Source organism: Anas acuta, chromosome 8, assembly GCF_963932015.1.
Source record: "Anas acuta chromosome 8, bAnaAcu1.1, whole genome shotgun sequence".
Lineage (NCBI taxonomy): Eukaryota > Metazoa > Chordata > Aves > Anseriformes > Anatidae > Anas > Anas acuta.
This window is the reverse complement of record NC_088986.1, coordinates 6,648,897-6,666,612: the sequence shown is the minus strand read 5'-3', so window position 1 is coordinate 6,666,612 and position 17,716 is coordinate 6,648,897. Positions and strand designations below refer to the sequence as shown.

At 41.0% G+C, this 17,716-nt stretch overlaps 1 protein-coding gene across 4 annotated transcripts in view; it reads right to left on the bottom strand.

The window, feature by feature from the left end:
- Nucleotides 1-1,374: 1,374 nt before the first annotated feature.
- The window catches only part of RAB3B (RAB3B, member RAS oncogene family), a 55,790-nt gene continuing 39,448 nt past the window's right edge, over nt 1,375-17,716 (bottom strand). For all 4 annotated transcript variants that reach the window (XM_068690619.1, XM_068690620.1, XM_068690617.1 and 1 more), the window contains 3 exons: nt 13,098-13,216; nt 5,394-5,518; nt 1,375-3,607 (listed from right to left, as the gene is read on the bottom strand). In XM_068690619.1, the coding sequence (XP_068546720.1) occupies nt 3,420-3,607; nt 5,394-5,518; nt 13,098-13,216 (432 nt within the window). In that variant the 3' untranslated portion in view covers nt 1,375-3,419. The remainder of the gene's footprint in view (nt 3,608-5,393; nt 5,519-13,097; nt 13,217-17,716) is intronic.

The window sequence follows — 17,716 nt, the reverse complement described above, 5'->3', positions numbered from 1 at the left end:
CCCTATAGAGACCCCTTCACACCTCCTGTTCCGCTTGTGACAGCCCCTTTGCACCGTTCCGCACTTCACTCTCCCGTAACTTGTTACCTTCTGTGTCCGTGTTGCCTGTAGAAGCAATGCAGACGGAGGTTTCAGGGGTGGGAGGCTCGAGGAGCTCTCCCCGTGCTCAGCGCCTTGCTTCTCCGCTAGGTGGAAGCCAAGACCACGTCTCACCTGCAGCCTCCTTTTCTCAGCTTTTCTGACAGAAATGTGCTCTGAGTGCTCTAGGCGATGGTACCAGCAATAGAGAAGCTTGTAGAGAGCAGTCCGTCCGTCTGTCCTTCCTTTCTTCCTTCGTTTCTTTCTGCCTTAAATCTTGTAACCATACCGTCTTTATCATAACTAGGGCACTGCTAGTCAAGTGGAAGGCAGTCAAATATAAGAATGCATCAAACATTTCAGGTTTGTCTTCTGTGGAAGCAAGTCAGTTATTTCCCTCGCCTTGACACATCTCACTTTTTGCCATTATCTTTTATAAGTTGACACAAACAGCAATTATTATTGACTCTGATAACTCTGAAGTCAGCTGGATGCCATTAAGACAAAAGGCTTTCTCTCCATTTGTCACTTTTATTGCAAATGCAAGATGGGGAGATCCATCTCTCTATGAATATGTTGTGTGCCAAGCTTGCCTGTGATTGATTCTCGATCTGAAATAAGCTCTTCAGTGTTGCTGCATGAAATGCAAGGTTTCTCCATGTGTGCCATACTGGGAAGGACAGAATTCATAACCATTTTCTTCACTACTCCTTTGGACAATTCCGACATGTAGTTACTTGCTGGGTTGTGCTGTAAAAAACAATTCTGCCTAGCCTAACAATTCCTAGCTCGAAGGGCCTGGAACACAGTTGTATTCTTCTTAGAAAGAGACATCTAATTTTACTGGAACATGATGAAACAATTATTTATTGGGTAGAAAAGCAAGAATTGAAATTCAATTTCTGCTGAATCCATTTTCTTTCACCATCAAGTTACTGAGCTGAAAAATTCATTATTTTCCCTGATGTTCTCTCTTACACCTTCACAGCTCAAAATCATCACTCTCTGCTGTAGAAGTTTTTATTTCTTTTTCTGACTATAGAAGTTACACTAAATCCTGCTTCTGCTGTAACTAAAACACCGCACTGCACATTTATTGGCCAAATAACCCTTGTCTTCACTGTTCTAAATCTGTGTAGTGATTCTTGGCTACTAGGCTCCAGGATCATCAGGCTGTCAAAAAACAGTCTTATATACCTTGATCTACTTTAAGAGCATTATGAGACATCTTCGTTATATACACAGAAGGTTGGCTGGTATCAGTAATGCAGCTCATAGAAGCTCTCTGGCCACACCTGATGATGACATTTCTCTTTATTTTGCAGTTTCAGGAGTTTAGGTACAATAATCACAGTCCTTGCACTGCACAAATCGCATTTTCAGTACTAGATCATACATACCCAAAATGTCACAGTAGAGATTTCTGAAAGCAAACAAATACAAACAAACTCTGTTGCAAAGGGATCAAGCCTTGAGCACAATGAGCTCAAACTACATCAATGTAGTTATATTTTTCTCCAGAATACCGTGCTTTTTTTTTTCTTAGAACTATTATGCTTTGAGACATGACAGAACAAAATTACAAAAGCATTCACTAGTGCAATGATCCAGCAAATCACAGTGCAGTGGGCAGATACTGGACTCCAGTTTCTAACAGAAATTCTCCTTGGTCAGAGGAGTCCATAGGCCTAAGGTAAAGCCATACAACTTTTCATAGTTTTCACCCTTAAGACAGCAAATCTTTCTATATCCACCTAATTTACACTCAGAGATGCAATTTGCAGTCACTGTTTGGAGCTGGGATGGGCAAATGACTGCATGATCATGAACAAAGGCATACACTCTACACAATTTCACAGATTTGCAAAAGCAGTTCCTCCATATATTTCAGAGAAATGCAAGCTCTGCATGTGGGTAGTACACATATACAGAGTTCTACACACATACATAGACGACTATAATTTTAGAGATGTCGGAAGTATGCGAATATTTTAGCTGTTGAATATTTAAAAAATGTGCATCCCTTCAGAGAACAAAATCATGGAACAAAATGTCTGTAGCATAACTGATAGGATATCTTTAACATTTTTCTTTTATAGTTTAAGTTACATTAATCACATCTTTCCCTCCCTACACACACACATTTTTTTAAAAAAATTGGTACCTTGTGGTTGAATCTGAAACCTGAAAATCTATGCTCACACATGCATCCATCTAGTACAAATTAAAAACAGAAATCAACAACATGCAAAAACAAAATCTAATAATATTGGCAACAAGATTTTTTCTCCTGATATTTTTCTGAGATACTGCTGTTCTAAGTCTTACTTGTCAGAATGTCTCCAACCAAGCATGCAGCAGCCACATCCTCCTCCCTTCATCCTGCAAAGTATCTGACATCAAGCAGCTGCTTGGAGTAGATCCAAACCTAGACAGGTAACAGGGAAAAAACTGCAGGAGAGTCAGCTCTTGTGGCTCAAATGCTTCTGTACAGCAAGGTGCTGACCAGTGACACCAGCAGCGCCTCAATAGCGGTTACCTGAGACTGAGGAGAAGGCTGCAGGACAAACAAGCCCCCAGAAGGGCTCTCGGTCCTTCACCCAACACCAGCTAAGAGCACAGGGCAGGGCAGGTATGGCTGCAAGGACTTTTCCTTCCCTGCTTGTCAGCTTCAATTCCTCCATGTCATATTCCTCCATTTAGAGGCTTGGCACAAACTGCGACAACCCTCATGCTCTTGGCACTCTGAAGGACCTTGAACCATCAGATGGAAATACATGGTGTTCTGCTCCATCATACAGAAAAACACGAGGTCCATGTCTAGAGGAGACCAGCCATGACTCCAAAAATATCTGGGGATAGCTTGTTGTTGTTTTTAATAATGTAAACAATAAAAAATATAAAAATAAAAACAATGATTTCTTGCCTTATAAGAGAAGATGGTTTTGTCCCCGTTTTCTTTTAGACTTTTTCCCTCCTTTTAGGTTTCCTGCTGTGTTGACAACATTTTTTCTGCCATAGTAGACTTTATCATTAAAAATGCAACATTCTCTGTGGAAATGACATTTGCAACATTATACAATTCTTTTTCTTCAGCGTAACTCATACATTAACACTAGGTGCACTTACGATATTTATTTTTTTTTTTTTTTTTTTTTTTTTTTTTTTTTAAGTTATCGGATGAGGAAATACATATTAAACACTCCAGCACATTAAACAAACATACCAGTTTCCTACAACAGAGACTTCTGCCTTTGGATTACATGATAATGCACCATCACAAATGAAAAGAGAAAATTTAGTCAGGAAAGGAGAAGGACATTTCTCAGCAAGAAAGGTCACTAACACGAGCAGTTCTGCTGCGAAGGAGGTGGGTTGTCTGTGAGCCGCACATTCCTTCCAGAAGTGCCCCTGGAAGAGTCTGATTCTATACTCTCCGACATCTTTTCACAGATTATATCCACGAGACGCTCAAACACCTGCCTTACGTTGATGTTTTCTTTGGCACTAGCTTCAAAATAGTCAAAACCTGTGAGAAAAAAATGCAAAAAAAAAAATCAAGACACTGATGTTAGGGACATGACTTTTAAAATACTAACCATTTTTTTCAGAATTCATCTTAAGAAAACAAGATATTAGACAATTGTATGTCTCTGTTGACTCTCACAGTCTCAGAATACTGAGCAGAAGTACCTCTAAGTAGTCAAGCATCTATAAAGGTTAGAGGTGTAAATGGATCCTTACCAGAGTACTGGTAAACACTTCTGCAGACAACATGGATTTGAATAAAGCCAGGACAAGGGAGTCGAATTCTCTCATTCCCATCCGAGAAGTGGGCTGCAGCTGCATGATAACCTGCAACTAAATGGTGCTTTGGTCCTGTTTTCTCCTGTTCTTTGTCAGTTTAAGTGCAAAGCTCTTCAGTGTGCTCAGTGCCCGTACAGCACACATCCTGACACCCGTTCTGACAAGGGCTGTTCAGTGCTGCTGGATTAAAATTCATGTTGTGCGTCTCCAGTAGAGTAATATCAGCAGCCAGCAGACAGCTCCTAACCGCAGCAATGAGCACAGACTCCCAAATGCTGACTCTTTCTGATTAAAAGAACTACAGCAAGGCTGGAGTCACACAGAGGTAGGGATGGCATGGAGGCAGCCATTCCTGCTGACACCCAGAGCTCCTGGCTTCAGCCAGGAGCACCATGCTGAACTGCAAAGCGTTACCTGTGCTGTTTCAGGCCACACACTTCTTTGTCTTTCTAACCACAAGGGTCTCAAAGACCAACCATAACTTACAATGGCTATTGCTTCTGTTTACCAGGCTATTATACCACCAACAGCAAAAGTACAAGCATCACACTGTTTGTTTTGGTGTAAGAGACATTCTGTCTTTTGGGGGCATTTTCCATTGCATCAATTTCCTCGATTCTGTCACAAATTAAGGGAAAGAAAAGTCTTCTTAGCTGATTACCACTGCTGGTAACCTGAGTCATCTTGCGTGAGATGCAAGTAGGTATCCACTTTTTAAAAATCATGGGATAACAGGTGAAGCGATGGTGGAAACGTTTGCTTCGTTAGTAATAAGTAGGGAGAGCTCTCAAGTAACAGACAAGGGTTCTGTCTGCCCCACTTGCCATCTCCAAGGATGATTAAGGATGTATGGAACAGGCAAAAGAAATGAGGCAACAAAACAATGGTATTTGTCAGCCCAACACTGTTTTAGCTTTTGCTGTGCCTGAAGCTGTTTTGATTTAATTCACATTCAGGCCAATAAATTTTTTAATCTGATTGGAAAATGATTTCAATGACATTAATGCCACTACACAAGTTTAGAGACAAACGCTAAAGGATAACCTTTATGTGAATCATTATGATGAAAGCTAACAGCTTAAGCAGTCAATAGGCAATTAAAGAGATTCCTCCTACCTGATACACAAAGCAGTTTCAGATAATGCTGAACAGTTATCACATTTAATATACAGAAATGCTGCCTGTTAAAACCAGGTATATTTTCCTGTCCTTTTTTCTTTCAGCTGAGCAAATGAAAGCTGTTCTCTCCAGATAAACTTCATCTTCCTCATACCCTTACATATTAGCGTTAGAGATACAGCCACCCTACAAGAAGGTATTATTCAGCACTAAACAAGTAAAATACTTAGCTAGAATATATTAATCATCTTTGAGCTAGAATATATTAACCACTTTATGTCACTATTAAAGCGTTACTGATGGAAGGACTTTTTTATTGTACTAATCAAAAGGAACACAGCATGAAGAATTGGAAAAGAAAAAATAAATAGAAGAGCTATGACACGTACCTAGCTGATCAGCCAGATGCTTCCCCTTCTCCAAAGGAACAATCCTTTCATCCTCCATGTCGCATTTGTTTCCAACAAGAATCACTTGTGCATTGTCCCAAGAGTAAGTCTTGATTTGCGTGGCCCTACAGCAGGACAAGAAAGATTGTTTCCTTCCATCAGCCATGGCAAAAAACAATCATATTTCAAGTATGAAAATAAATGCCATTAAATAAAATATCCATATTCAAAGACTGTAAGCTGGAAGACAAATGGCTAAGCTTACACATAAAGCAAGGATTCATCCAATGTAATCTACAGCACCATTTAATTTTATTATTCCTTAACTTTGTGTGACAATAACGTTCCTTATGAATTTGTAAGTACTTTGCAGATCTTGAGATTCAGACAAAAAATTAGTGGAATAATTTTTGAAGTCAGGGGGGAAGGGGGGAGCATTCTAAAACACATTCTACTTCAGCTACAATCTGTTTGTACTAGTTCTACAACCCCTTGTAAAACATGAAAATAATTCATAACGAGAAAAAATATCTGATTTTCTGCAGAGTTTTGGTAACACCTTAAGAAATTGTATTTTGAGAGTCAAACGTAGATGAAAGCATCAAGTCATCTTTGCTTGAACAGGAAACTGTCATGGAGACAGAAAGGTGCATAGAAACACGGCAACAAATGCTAAAGAGAAACAGAAATTTATCAAATTGGGAAGATGCAGGCTCAAGGTAAGGCTTTGCGAGCTAATATTTGAACCCAGCTGGATTAAGTGACACCTAATGCAGGAAACAGCAGCTGCAGTGACAGCATGTATCTGACAAATGCCAACATCAATGACAAAGGGATCAAGTACACGGGAATTGAAGCAGGAGCACTGAGATGAACTTGCAGCCTCTGAAGCTCTCTGGGGCTCAGTGTGCTGAAAAAGGAGCGGAGCTGGCTGCAGACCTCAGGGGTCTGACCTTACACTTAGCCTCTTTATAGTTTTTCTTTGACAAAAGAGGAGTTAAATACACACACAGTGCCACAGAGCGAGCAGTGAAACAGTGTTAACACAGTAGGATGTTTTCACCCATTTTTCAGGCTGGCCCAACCTATTTTATCTTCACCAAGTCAGCTCTATCTTTGAAGTCTCCCTCCTTCCCAAAGGTAATTAGGCTGTTCTGCCAGAAGAGATGGACGCCTTCCTCTTCCACCCCTCCTCCAAACACAGGTCCAGGCCCTACTCACTTCCCATTCCTTGTCCCTGCTCACCACTCCTCTCTGTACAGAGCCATCATTGTTTCAGGCAAATCTACCATTTCCCAGGAAGCCAGGAAACCCCTCAGAGTTTAACTTCTGTTTAGTTTGCTTGAACTCCCCAAACAATAAAGGCACTTGATTCCTTCGCTTTTCAATTAGCGGCAGCCTCCAGCTCTGATGTACTAATGATAAATTTTAATTAGTTTTCAGTTGCTTGCTTGCCTTTGCCATGGAAGCAGACGGTCACACTGCTCCACAGATATCTGTGAAAAAGGGGTCATATCCCTGTACAACTTGCCTTTAAGCAGCAGCCTACTCAGTTTGCACTGGAAAACACAAACCCAGACCAAGCATACTGCACAAGCCCAGGCCCAAAACGCACCTTGCAAAAATGAACAAGGACTTTGTGAAACTTAAATTCTTCTTACTGTCCTGGGAACTGTCTACTGTCCCCATGTAGACAAGTCCTGTGACAGCTACATAATGAGTTAATATGGTATTCTGGGGTTTCTCAAGGCTCATCACAGAAGGAAATGACTTCAGAAATCAGCCAAAAGCCCAGGAAGATGAAATCTTCCCACTCTCACTCTGTAAACAATAGAGTGAATGGAAGTCTATGTTCCGTTTAAAGCACCTACAGCCAGGCTCTTCTGACTCCCATTTCTCTCTCTGGTTTGGATTCAGCCTTTCAGGGGGGTCACACGAAGACCTGCTGCCAAATCTTAGATATCTAAATGGAATTCCTTGGAATGTGAAAAAGAGGAGACAAACATGTAGGATCTCCCACTGAATCTTGTTCTTCTTGTTTTGTACAAGTTAGTGAAAATCCTCGCTCAGAACACTGCCGTTTACAGTTATTGTAAATAAATAAATAAATAAATAAATAAAAATAATAATAATAATGCTTTACTTACAAAGAAGAATAGTCTAAAAAATCCTGATCCTTCTCCAAAAAGTGAACAAATTTCTAGGAGCTTTAGGAAAATAAAGCAAAAAAAAATGGCTTGTGCAATTGAGATGGTTCAACAAATATCATAGCAGTCCTGCATGTACACTAGAAAAAATATGTGACAATAATAATGTCATGCCTTATTTGTGCTGAATTCCCCAAATTAATGATAAAGCATGTTTTTTACAATTCATGCTTAGAAGAAAAATAGCCTCAGGTTCACAGTTACATGGATATATCAAAAATCTAATTTGGAGATCAGCCTTAAGGATAAATAAAGCTAGTGTTTTGTGAACCCACCTGTTGCTTAAATCTAAGTCAAATTTAACCTATTTTTCCCTTCCCTTCTGTGAAATTGTCTAGATTATCCAAAGCTGTTCCCACAATGTTTTCTATTTACTTCACAGTAGCAAATTCTGAATATATTCTACTTTCTGTACGGTTTCAAATGATGTATAATACACTGATTTATCTACACAAAACTATCAAGGCAGCATCAAATAATAACTGTCTAACAAATCTAGAAACTGAAAGCCATAAAAGTTCATTTTAACCTTTTCACTTGCCCTACAGGAAAGACATCTGATTCATGAGAATGAATTGAAGACTTTGTGTTCGTGTACCACATCAAGAACTTATCTAAACACCTAAGATATAAGTATGATCCTCCTTATTTAAGGGATAGAATATCTTTATTTTGTTCAGATGAAGTATTTCTAGAGTGACAAAAAGCAAACTAGAATCTTCTTTAGGATGTCCACTCATAAGATGGGCATAGTAAAGACCACCCAAGGAAGAAATCCTATGGCAGACTATTTCATTTGTGGACAGGGCAGGAGGCTGTTAAAACAGTCACTGCCAAGGAGCCAGAGATAAGAGGTAAAGTCCACCACACACACATGGTGTAAGTTTTAGAGAGGATGTTAGAGCTTCATAAAAAAGCTTGGAGAAAAATTAGGCTAGCAAACACAATCTACTAGGGAGGATATGAGCTCTAAGACACTAGAGAGGACTACATGAGAAAATACCTCTCTCTGGTTGAGAGCTGACTTTGCACAAATCTGCCTCCCCACAACTTCAGTGTAGTGATGAAGATGGATTGTGAGATCTCTGCACACCCCTGGGAGCTAAACAAAAGTTTGCCGTGGGAGAGAGCTTACTTGGAGCACTAGGTCTCTGGTTCAGCTGTTTTTTCATACTTTTGGCTTGCTTTCTGTAGGGAACTCTGCAAGAAGAGATGGTATAAGAGAAAGCAGTGAGATGGGCTGAGACTCACGTTGACAGCCTGCTTACACAGCAGCTTAAAAAAACTGATGCAGTAGGCAGGGCACCAGCAAGAAGGAACAAGCTTTAGACTGGGGAATGTCCTACTATAAAACACTTAAATGACTCCTGTGTACAACTGGAGGCATTACGATATTTTGTGAATGAGTAAAGACCCAGGAATTATGTTCAGGTGAGAAATTCTTACCTGCCAATGAGAACGAACTAGGACGGACAGCAGCTAACTGTCAATGGAAGAGGCATCATTTCTATTTATTTGCTCCTCATTTTCTTGAGCTACACTCCTAAGCTTGATTGCATTCGCTTAATGAACCCAGTTCCATGATCACATGCCAGATGACTCACTCACATGCAGAAGTTTCAAAAATATTAATTTCCTTTTTATTTATTTGTAATAAATGTGTATTACAGTAAAATATCATAAAACTGTGCCTACACGCTAACTTGCCCCTAAATAGTTTGAAAATGCACTTAGTTAAATCTGTGTAAGACTACAGAAAGAAAACCCAAGAGAAGTTCACAAAAGACCTGTTAAAATATCTGTTCTATCTGAGAATATGCACTTTAAAAAAAATCCATTTCTACTTTCTACCCAATTTCCATGTAAATACAATTTTAATATATTAATTCCAACTTCTTTTTACATATCTGTCACACAGTCCATTAAATGTGCATGAATGTAGGCACCTCAGTTAAAATTATCCTTTTCTATATATTTTGTATTGAAAATATTTCAACATAAAGGTTCTTGAAATCGAAGCCCTTCCTACTTATAGAAGCTTAAATCCTTCTTCGTCATTTCCAAATGTATTCATCAATTTCACAGAAACAAATTATTTGAATTAGATGAAAGCATGTCACCTAATTTGAAAATACTTATCAGTTGTTAATTTGTAGTTTATTTTTAAATTTACAGAAAGACCTTTTCATTTTTTAAGGACATTCAGCAGGCTTCATTCTGTAGCTCACTACGCAGGTCTCATCAGTAGCTTATTCAGTTTGTGTTTTTTTATGCCAGAGGAACACTAAAATTACATCCTCACATGCTATTTTAGAAATAACTGGGAAGATTAACAGGTTCCTCTTACTGGATTTAATTCACATTAACTGAATACTGCTGATTTATTCTCAGTATCTAGAAATGTCAGTCAATTTTCCACACCATATTGCATCTATCACAAAATGTTCAGCTTAACTGAATTCTTTATTTATTGTAGCTGGACACCAAAAAATGCATTACTAACCAGCCAAGAATATCAGGACATTTAAAAGGGAGAAAATATGTGTAGGATTGATTGCTGTAATCTTTTTTTTTCTGGAAATTTGCAGGATGTAAAAACACCTGGGATGAGTTTAGCTGATCGCTTTTGCCAAGATTATTGCTGATGTAATTCCAGGTCAATGCTCCATCCCTGTTACAGAGGTCCTCCTTCCTGCTGGGACAGCAGGAAGGTGACACACCCAGGTGGGATGCAGGAGACAAGGCAGGGGCATGCTACTGATTTCCTCGGCCTCCGCAGCTTCCCAGTTGCTGCTCCATCCTCTCACCAAGGAGAAGCACAGCAGGACTGCTAGGGCTGTTTTTATCATTAGGCGCACTGCTACCTCCTCACACTTGACCTGATGAGGGACTAGGCTCAAGGAGCTTTTTCCACTCCCGTAGTAGATGCCTTCATTTTCCAGGGAGTGTACAGTTCCCAACTGAAGACTAGATCCAGTGCAATAGTTTTTGTTTTGAAACAATAACAATACCACCCAGTGGAAAAAAAGTCCTGCATATTTGCTATCCATGTGCCAGGGACTGATACAGCAGCACCAGCAAAAGACAAAAGCTTTGGATTGCATTACTCATCCCTTCAGAAGTTTCAAAAACAACTTTGCAGAGTGGGAAAAAAAAGTCTCGTGGCTGCACGGCCACTAGAGGACTCTGCTGGCACAGCTATGCTGGCTTGCTGCAGGTATTATTTCCACTCGTGTGGACAAGCTTCAAAGAAAGGAAATGGGCTACATGGGCTACTACATTTTCACCTGCCCCCACCACCACTTGGCCTCAAAATCTTAAAGCTAATAGTTGGAAAGATTCCTGACGAGCCAAGTGAAATTCAGCAGTGATGGTCCACCTCTATGCTTTGGTTGACAAGTTCCTCTTAGCACAGATACTCTGGGGCTAGAAGAGAGTGAAGTATGCAAAGCTCACCTTGGCACGTTCTTTGATGGAACAGATGTTAGACCATTTCAGTACAAAACTTCACCTGTGCAAACTTTAAAATATAAGTTCATAGTAGTAGCTCATAGATGTAGATTTATTTTATTTTATACCAAAAGACCATTTAACTGAAGTATTGAATAGGTATAAAAAGACTGAGGTTTGTATGAGCTCTGCCAATCTCAAAGATCTGAAGAAACAACACTTTAACCTTCCATATCTAGACATACTTCAGAAACATGGAAAAGCAGATAGAAGAAAAACAATTTGAAAGTTAGTCACACAAGATAAAAATGGCTTAGCCTTGGATTTGATAAACAAAATTCCAAACCAAAATTCCCTACAAGTTGGCTGATTTTAAGACATGAGTAAAAGTCAATGACCTTGCGCTGTCTCTTACTCTACACTGTGAATTTATTTCCAACGATGTGCAAAATCAGCTGCTTTTAAGAGCACTACTTACAGATTATATAAAATGTAGGGAAAAAAAAAAAAGAAAAAAAACACCTGAAAGGAACTTTTCTGAGATACAGGAAGTGTATTAATAACCTGCATTTGTACAACTCCGAGGAAACCTACATAATCAAGTCAGACACCTCCTTCCAAAAAATCTCCATGGACTACCCAATTCCCAAGCCCTTCAAGTTACTTGATTTGATAGCCGCAGTCCACCTTCTGCAACATGGTGTTGTGATACTGGAGATAAGGCGAAAGCAGAGACTACATCTTTAGATGTGAAGTTCATGAGCAGCTGCTTGAGTGGACAGTGAGAACAAGTAGTGGGCAACCTCAGAAGAAGACCGAGTTATTAGAAACAACAAACCATGTTGTTTTGGCTTTTGAGTTACAGCCTAGTTTAGGAGATACAGGAGAAGTGTTTGACAAAAAGCCAGACTGAGCTGGGTGCTAACAACCAGTGCCAGGTAAGGAAATTTTAAGTCACCCACCTGCTACCATCACATTCTCCAGGGGGTCACTGAGATCACTGCAAATCAATCTGTCAGACTTAGGAGATTCCATTACCCTCTGCACTGCCTTTCTGGCATTCTGGCCATGCCTATTTGCAGTATAAAGCAACAGGTAACAAGCAGGAATGACTGCAAGATATTTGAAGTCTCCAAGTCTTCCCTGTCAACACGATAGTCATAATGAGAATTGATGTCCCAATGTCAGAGAGTGTTCAGTGCCATTACAGAAAAGTAGAGACATAATCTGGTTTCTTTGACAGTTCTTTATAGCAGGGACGCCCACACCCTATTGCCCAGCTCTGAACAGACTCCAGCTGTGGGCCTGTATGAAGGAACTCCCATTTCCTATGACCTAGAGTCCCTCTGAGAGGATGCCATGGAAAAAAATTAGTTCCAGCAACAGCATCCAGCCTCCCACTTATTTGTGCTGTGCCTACAGCTGCTACCTTGCAGCAGCAGCTCCGGTGTTTTCATGCTGAGCATCGCACTGGTGAGAGAACACCTCCCATCAGCTACCACCATGGGGGCTACAAGCATTGCCTTGGCTCTTCTGGGAAGACCTCTATTCTTCCTGCTCTGTGTATGTATTTGTCCGGAAGGAAGAAGGTCTGGGCCACAGCTCCAAAATCAAATTGCAGCATGGGTTAAGACAGGGCATTTTTTCCCAAGAAAGACAAGTGGAGGGGAGACTCCAGGTTGGGAAGGAAAAGCACACAAAAGAAACTGGGGAATTCACACCTGGGTACCAATGCAACTTTGAAATCTGCTATAAAATTTTTCAAGTGACTGATTCAGTGCTTTCTTTTTTCACTCTGGCTTGTTGTAACCAAAAAGTCCAGAAAGCATTTTCTGGTGTTTCTGCTTTTGTACTAAATTCAGTGGAGCCTGAAGAGCTTACACCTATAACAGCCGAGAATCTACATCACAGGTTAGCCGTATGTGAAGAAAGAATATGGTGTTGTAAAGCAATGTGAAGGGTGGGAAGGCAGATGTTCTCAACAAACAATTGTGAAGAGAGAACTACACAAAACAAGCAAACTTAACAACGATAACTTATTTCATACCAGTCTTGCACTGCATTGAAAGAGTCTTCACTGGTGATATCATACATGAGGATGAAGCCCATAGCTCCTCGGTAGTAGGCTGTAGTGATGGTCCTATACCTTTCTTGTCCAGCTGTATCCTGGAACAAAAAGGAATATAAGCTTTAAGACTCAGATTTTCAGAAACAGGACTTGTAGTTAGGTCCTATATCTAAAATAAGGCAATCCCTTTTTATTATTGTACATATGAAAGTTATCATTTGTTCTCACTGAAATGAGCCCTACTTATATCTTAGTATTAATTGGGCTTTTGCATCAATGATGATCTCTTAAATGTGTTTTGACACGTGTATTATTAAAAAAAAACATAGATGTCAACCTCTTAATTGCTCTTCTCTGCCTTAGCCTCAATGCAATAACCAAATGTTAGCAGAGTTCACTGCAAGATGGCACTTCAAAGCAGAGGCAGTGGAAAACAGTCCAGCAGTGTACCTGGAAAAAGACATCTGTGTTGCAATTTAGTGTCACGGTCAGAAATACATCATTGAGATGGATGATGTAGGTGATTCTGTTCTTACCTGAGGTTAGAGACAACAATTAAAGGCTGGATGAAGTGAAAATTGTTATACAACGTGAATTTGATATGGACTGTCCTGATCACAGTAGCTGAGGGGCATATGCTAATTCAAGACTTATTTACCCTCTTCTGCAGCTTAATTCTCTTCGCCTGTGGAGCGCTGAAGAATAACTTTATCTGCAGTTTGCATTTCTATGTTCAGCCTGACAGCACAAAGGTGAAGCTCTGGCTCTGGCACGTACAACAGAGGAATTTCAAAATACTCACACCAGCTGGAAAATATGCCAGCTACCATCTGCTGGATGACAACAACATTTATTCCTCACATTTCCAGTGGTCTGCTCAAACTGGGGAATATTTCTACATCAGATCAGTAGTCCTCTAGCCAATCTGCTCCCTCTGAACCTGCCTCCTGAACCAGGGACAGAAGTTATATGCTTCAAATAGGATGTAGGATGTATCTACCATTTGAACAAAACATTTCATCCACCTTATGGTAAAGAGCAACTGCATGAAATAGCTGCAGGGTGGCGTAGGGCCTTATCTTCAAAGGGAATGCTCACTACATGGTATTGACTGCTGGTTACTCTTACAGGTCATCAGATCTGAGATGAGCCCCGAAGTCCTCCAAAACCCGCACTTCAGAAAGCATTCACTGCCATTAGTTTAAAATGTGATTAACAAAAATGTTCTTTCTCTAGAGAAAAAGATCCAGAAAGGACTTATTCACATAGCTACCTGGAAGAGAAAAATAAATCCATACAGAGCACTCTTCCAGGAGCATAGGGTACGTTTCTGATCAAACACACCACAATCCAGAGAAAATACATGAGGTGCAATGGGCGGGAAATCCAGCTTTTAAAATCTTAGTCCATAGGTCCCATGAATGCAGCTTTATTTATTTATTTGCATGCAAGAGACAGTGTTGGCCCTTCCAGAACACACTCAAGCAAGTATATGAAAAGGGAAAACATCAATGATCACCTGTTGTTTGGCACCAGCACATCACAGAGGCTCTCTGTAGGAGCAAGGCGCTTGTAAATAAGCTCCCCGCAGCTTGCTTAAAAGGCTCAGCCTATTGCACTGCCATGAGACTATCTACAGCTCTAACACAAAGTCAACTTCCCAGGGCAGAGATTATGCAGCATGAATGTTGCTGGGTCTCCACCACATCCCTGGAAAGATGAAGAGATTTTTCACTGGGACTTGTGCGCTTCTTTCAAGGCAGGGTAGCCCACTGGCTGACCATGGCGAGGCATTATGGCTAAGAAATATTTCTCCGATTCCCTCCTGACAAGAAGCACCAGAGTGAGGTGGACACCACCTTGCAGCCCGAGGGATCATTTCTTCTCCTGCCCTTGATAAATCCAACACAGAGCTCTCCTGCTCACTGACACTGCACCCTCACTTAGCTGCCGAGCAGCTAAACCAGCTGGGCTGTCTGGCTCCTGCCTGTACTCCTTCAGGTGGGAAGGGTCTCTGAGCAATATTTTCACTCTGTTAATAAGGAGAGACATGATAGTTGCTTTATTTTAGCCTGATTTCCTGAGGACACAAGGTTTATAAAACCACTGGTCTCCACACGCGCTTGTGTTTATGCTTATTCTAACTCTGGAAATTATGAATGCATTTCAAGTCAAATCTGATCAAAAGTCAATCTTGGAGGTATGCTCTTACAAATGGTATAAAAATAGCTGGAATGGAGAAGAGAGACATTAAGCACACACTAAGCTCAAGTGCAGCGCTTATCTTTCTCAGACACAAAAGGATCCACAGGAGAGGTTTTCTTCATGCCTCATTAGGACAAAACACCTCTCTCTTTAGGAGAAAGACCTAAATCAGTATAAATAACTTCTCAGATACTACAAAGGATGAAAAAAAATAAAATCCAAGGGTAGTCAGGCTTCTTTAATTCACATGCTCACAGAGTTACTGTTTGCTGGTTCTACCTCCCAATTCTCACCTCCTGTTTTCTGTTTAAATAGCCCCTTTTTGGCTTAGGGCAGGAGATTGATCAGGCAGTAGGAAACCACAAGCAGCATTGTTCAGCTACACACAGAATAATTCGGAAAGAAACAATTCAACAACGGCTTGGAGCAAGGAGTCAGCTCTGAGGAGGTCCTGGGAAGCCTGAAGGGACGAGGGACCCTCCAAAGCAGGCGCTGGCACAAGCTCAGTGCCTGTGTTCACTGAGGAACTTCACTCAGCCCAGACTTCATCTGCATGACAGGAAGGCCATGGGGCTGCCTGAAGACTGTCAAGTTTGGTAATTCTAGATTGCTGGGTTTTGTATCCCCCCATGAACCCCGGTGGCCCTGATGTGTACCTCAGTGAGAGGTGGGGACAGGGCAGCAAGGGGCACAGAGCCCCGGGGGGCTGCAGGCATTTGCTTAGTGACAGCCTGCTCTGGGTGGGCACAGCGCTGCCCTCGTTAGGAAGGCAACTTGCACGTTCATTAGTGTATACTTTGGTGCCTACCTCCTCGGGTTATCTGGGAAGAGGGAGGCCAAAAACAAGCATCCTATATTTCACGGTACGTAAAGTTTCTTCATAGCCTTGCCCTAGCAGTAAGGTGGCCTGAGGCAGAGGTGCCGTTCACCTCTACGTGACACTGGGGTTCCCAGCTCCGGCTTACTGCACAGGAACAGAGCACCTTTTCTCCCCATAAAGGTTTTTAGTCACATGTCTCCAAAGCCCTTTGAATCTCCTAGTATCACCCTAACATCAATTTTTTCCTCAGGTTATGTTAGATTCTTAGACAGCTCTAAAAGAACTTAATTTCCCTGTCTCACACTCTGTTTTACGCTGTCTTTGTGTGAACTAACCCCACCCCCCAAACACACACACAGATTTTTCAACAGAAATGAAAGAAAACAAACTGCAGAATCCGAGCTCTATTTCTTCAGCTCGTACACTAACCACCCTTACATCTGTTTAAAACACCATGAGCCGCAGGTAATTAGGCGTTTCAGTTTTGCGTACTTCATTTATCTAATGAAGGAGAGAAATAACTGACGCAGATTGCTTTTTTTTTTTTTTCCACCCCTGAAGTTGTTTGCAAGATTTCCAGGTAGAACACAAACTCATTAGAGGACCAGAGAAGCAAGCAGACAAGGCACAGGCGGGGACGAGCAGAAACCCGCTGCAGCTCTAATTAACAGTCTAGCCAAATGCCTAGGAAGAAGAGCCTGAGCCTTCAGCATCCAGAAGCCTGCCTGGCTCTCCCTGATGAGGAATCAGATAGCTTAGTTATAGCCAAGCACAGAAGGGCCTCTGTGAGGTATATTTACACTAATGTGCTAACAAGTCTGTTCTTTTGGAGCTTACATATGTGCCTGTCCTTGATATAAACAATTAAACAAACCCCGCAAGACCATTAGTTGGGAGCTTGAATCAAAAAAATGGAAGGTTTTGCATTAATGAGTAATCAAAATTCAGTGTTTATCACAGGAAAAAAGATCTAAATGCATCTGCATCATGTGCAGATGCCCTCTGCTCACAAGGTCCATCACCTAAACATTCAGATGAGCACAACCATCTTTTTGTTGTTTACTCGGATGTCTCAACAGAAACAGCGAGGAACTTGCAGAGGAAACACACTTGAATTTTTAAAGCCCCACAGATGATCTTTGCTGCTGGTCTGAAAAGTCAGAGTCCCTAACACTGCTCTTCTAATGAAGATTTTCCAGCCACAAGTCCTTTGTACAAAATAAAATGTCACCAAAAGTTCTCATCTGCACCAGATTTAATCCTCTCAGCACTGTGACTTTTCCAGCAGCGTACGTGACAGTCTTTATAACAAATAAACCTTGCAATTCTTTGAAGGATTTGTTGTTGTTGTTTTTCAAAGAATAATAATACCTAAGAACAGAAGCTACCTGTTGTCCAGCTGGATGGCAACAACTGCAAACTGCACGTACGGCAATCCACTGCTGCTATGTACTTAACACCTTCCTTGCGTAGGCTGCTGAGAGACTCAGAGCAGAGACTTGTATCTACCTCAGTCACCAGCACCAAGCACAACCGCCAAAGGCTATTGCTATAGCTTTTAGGTATAGCTTTC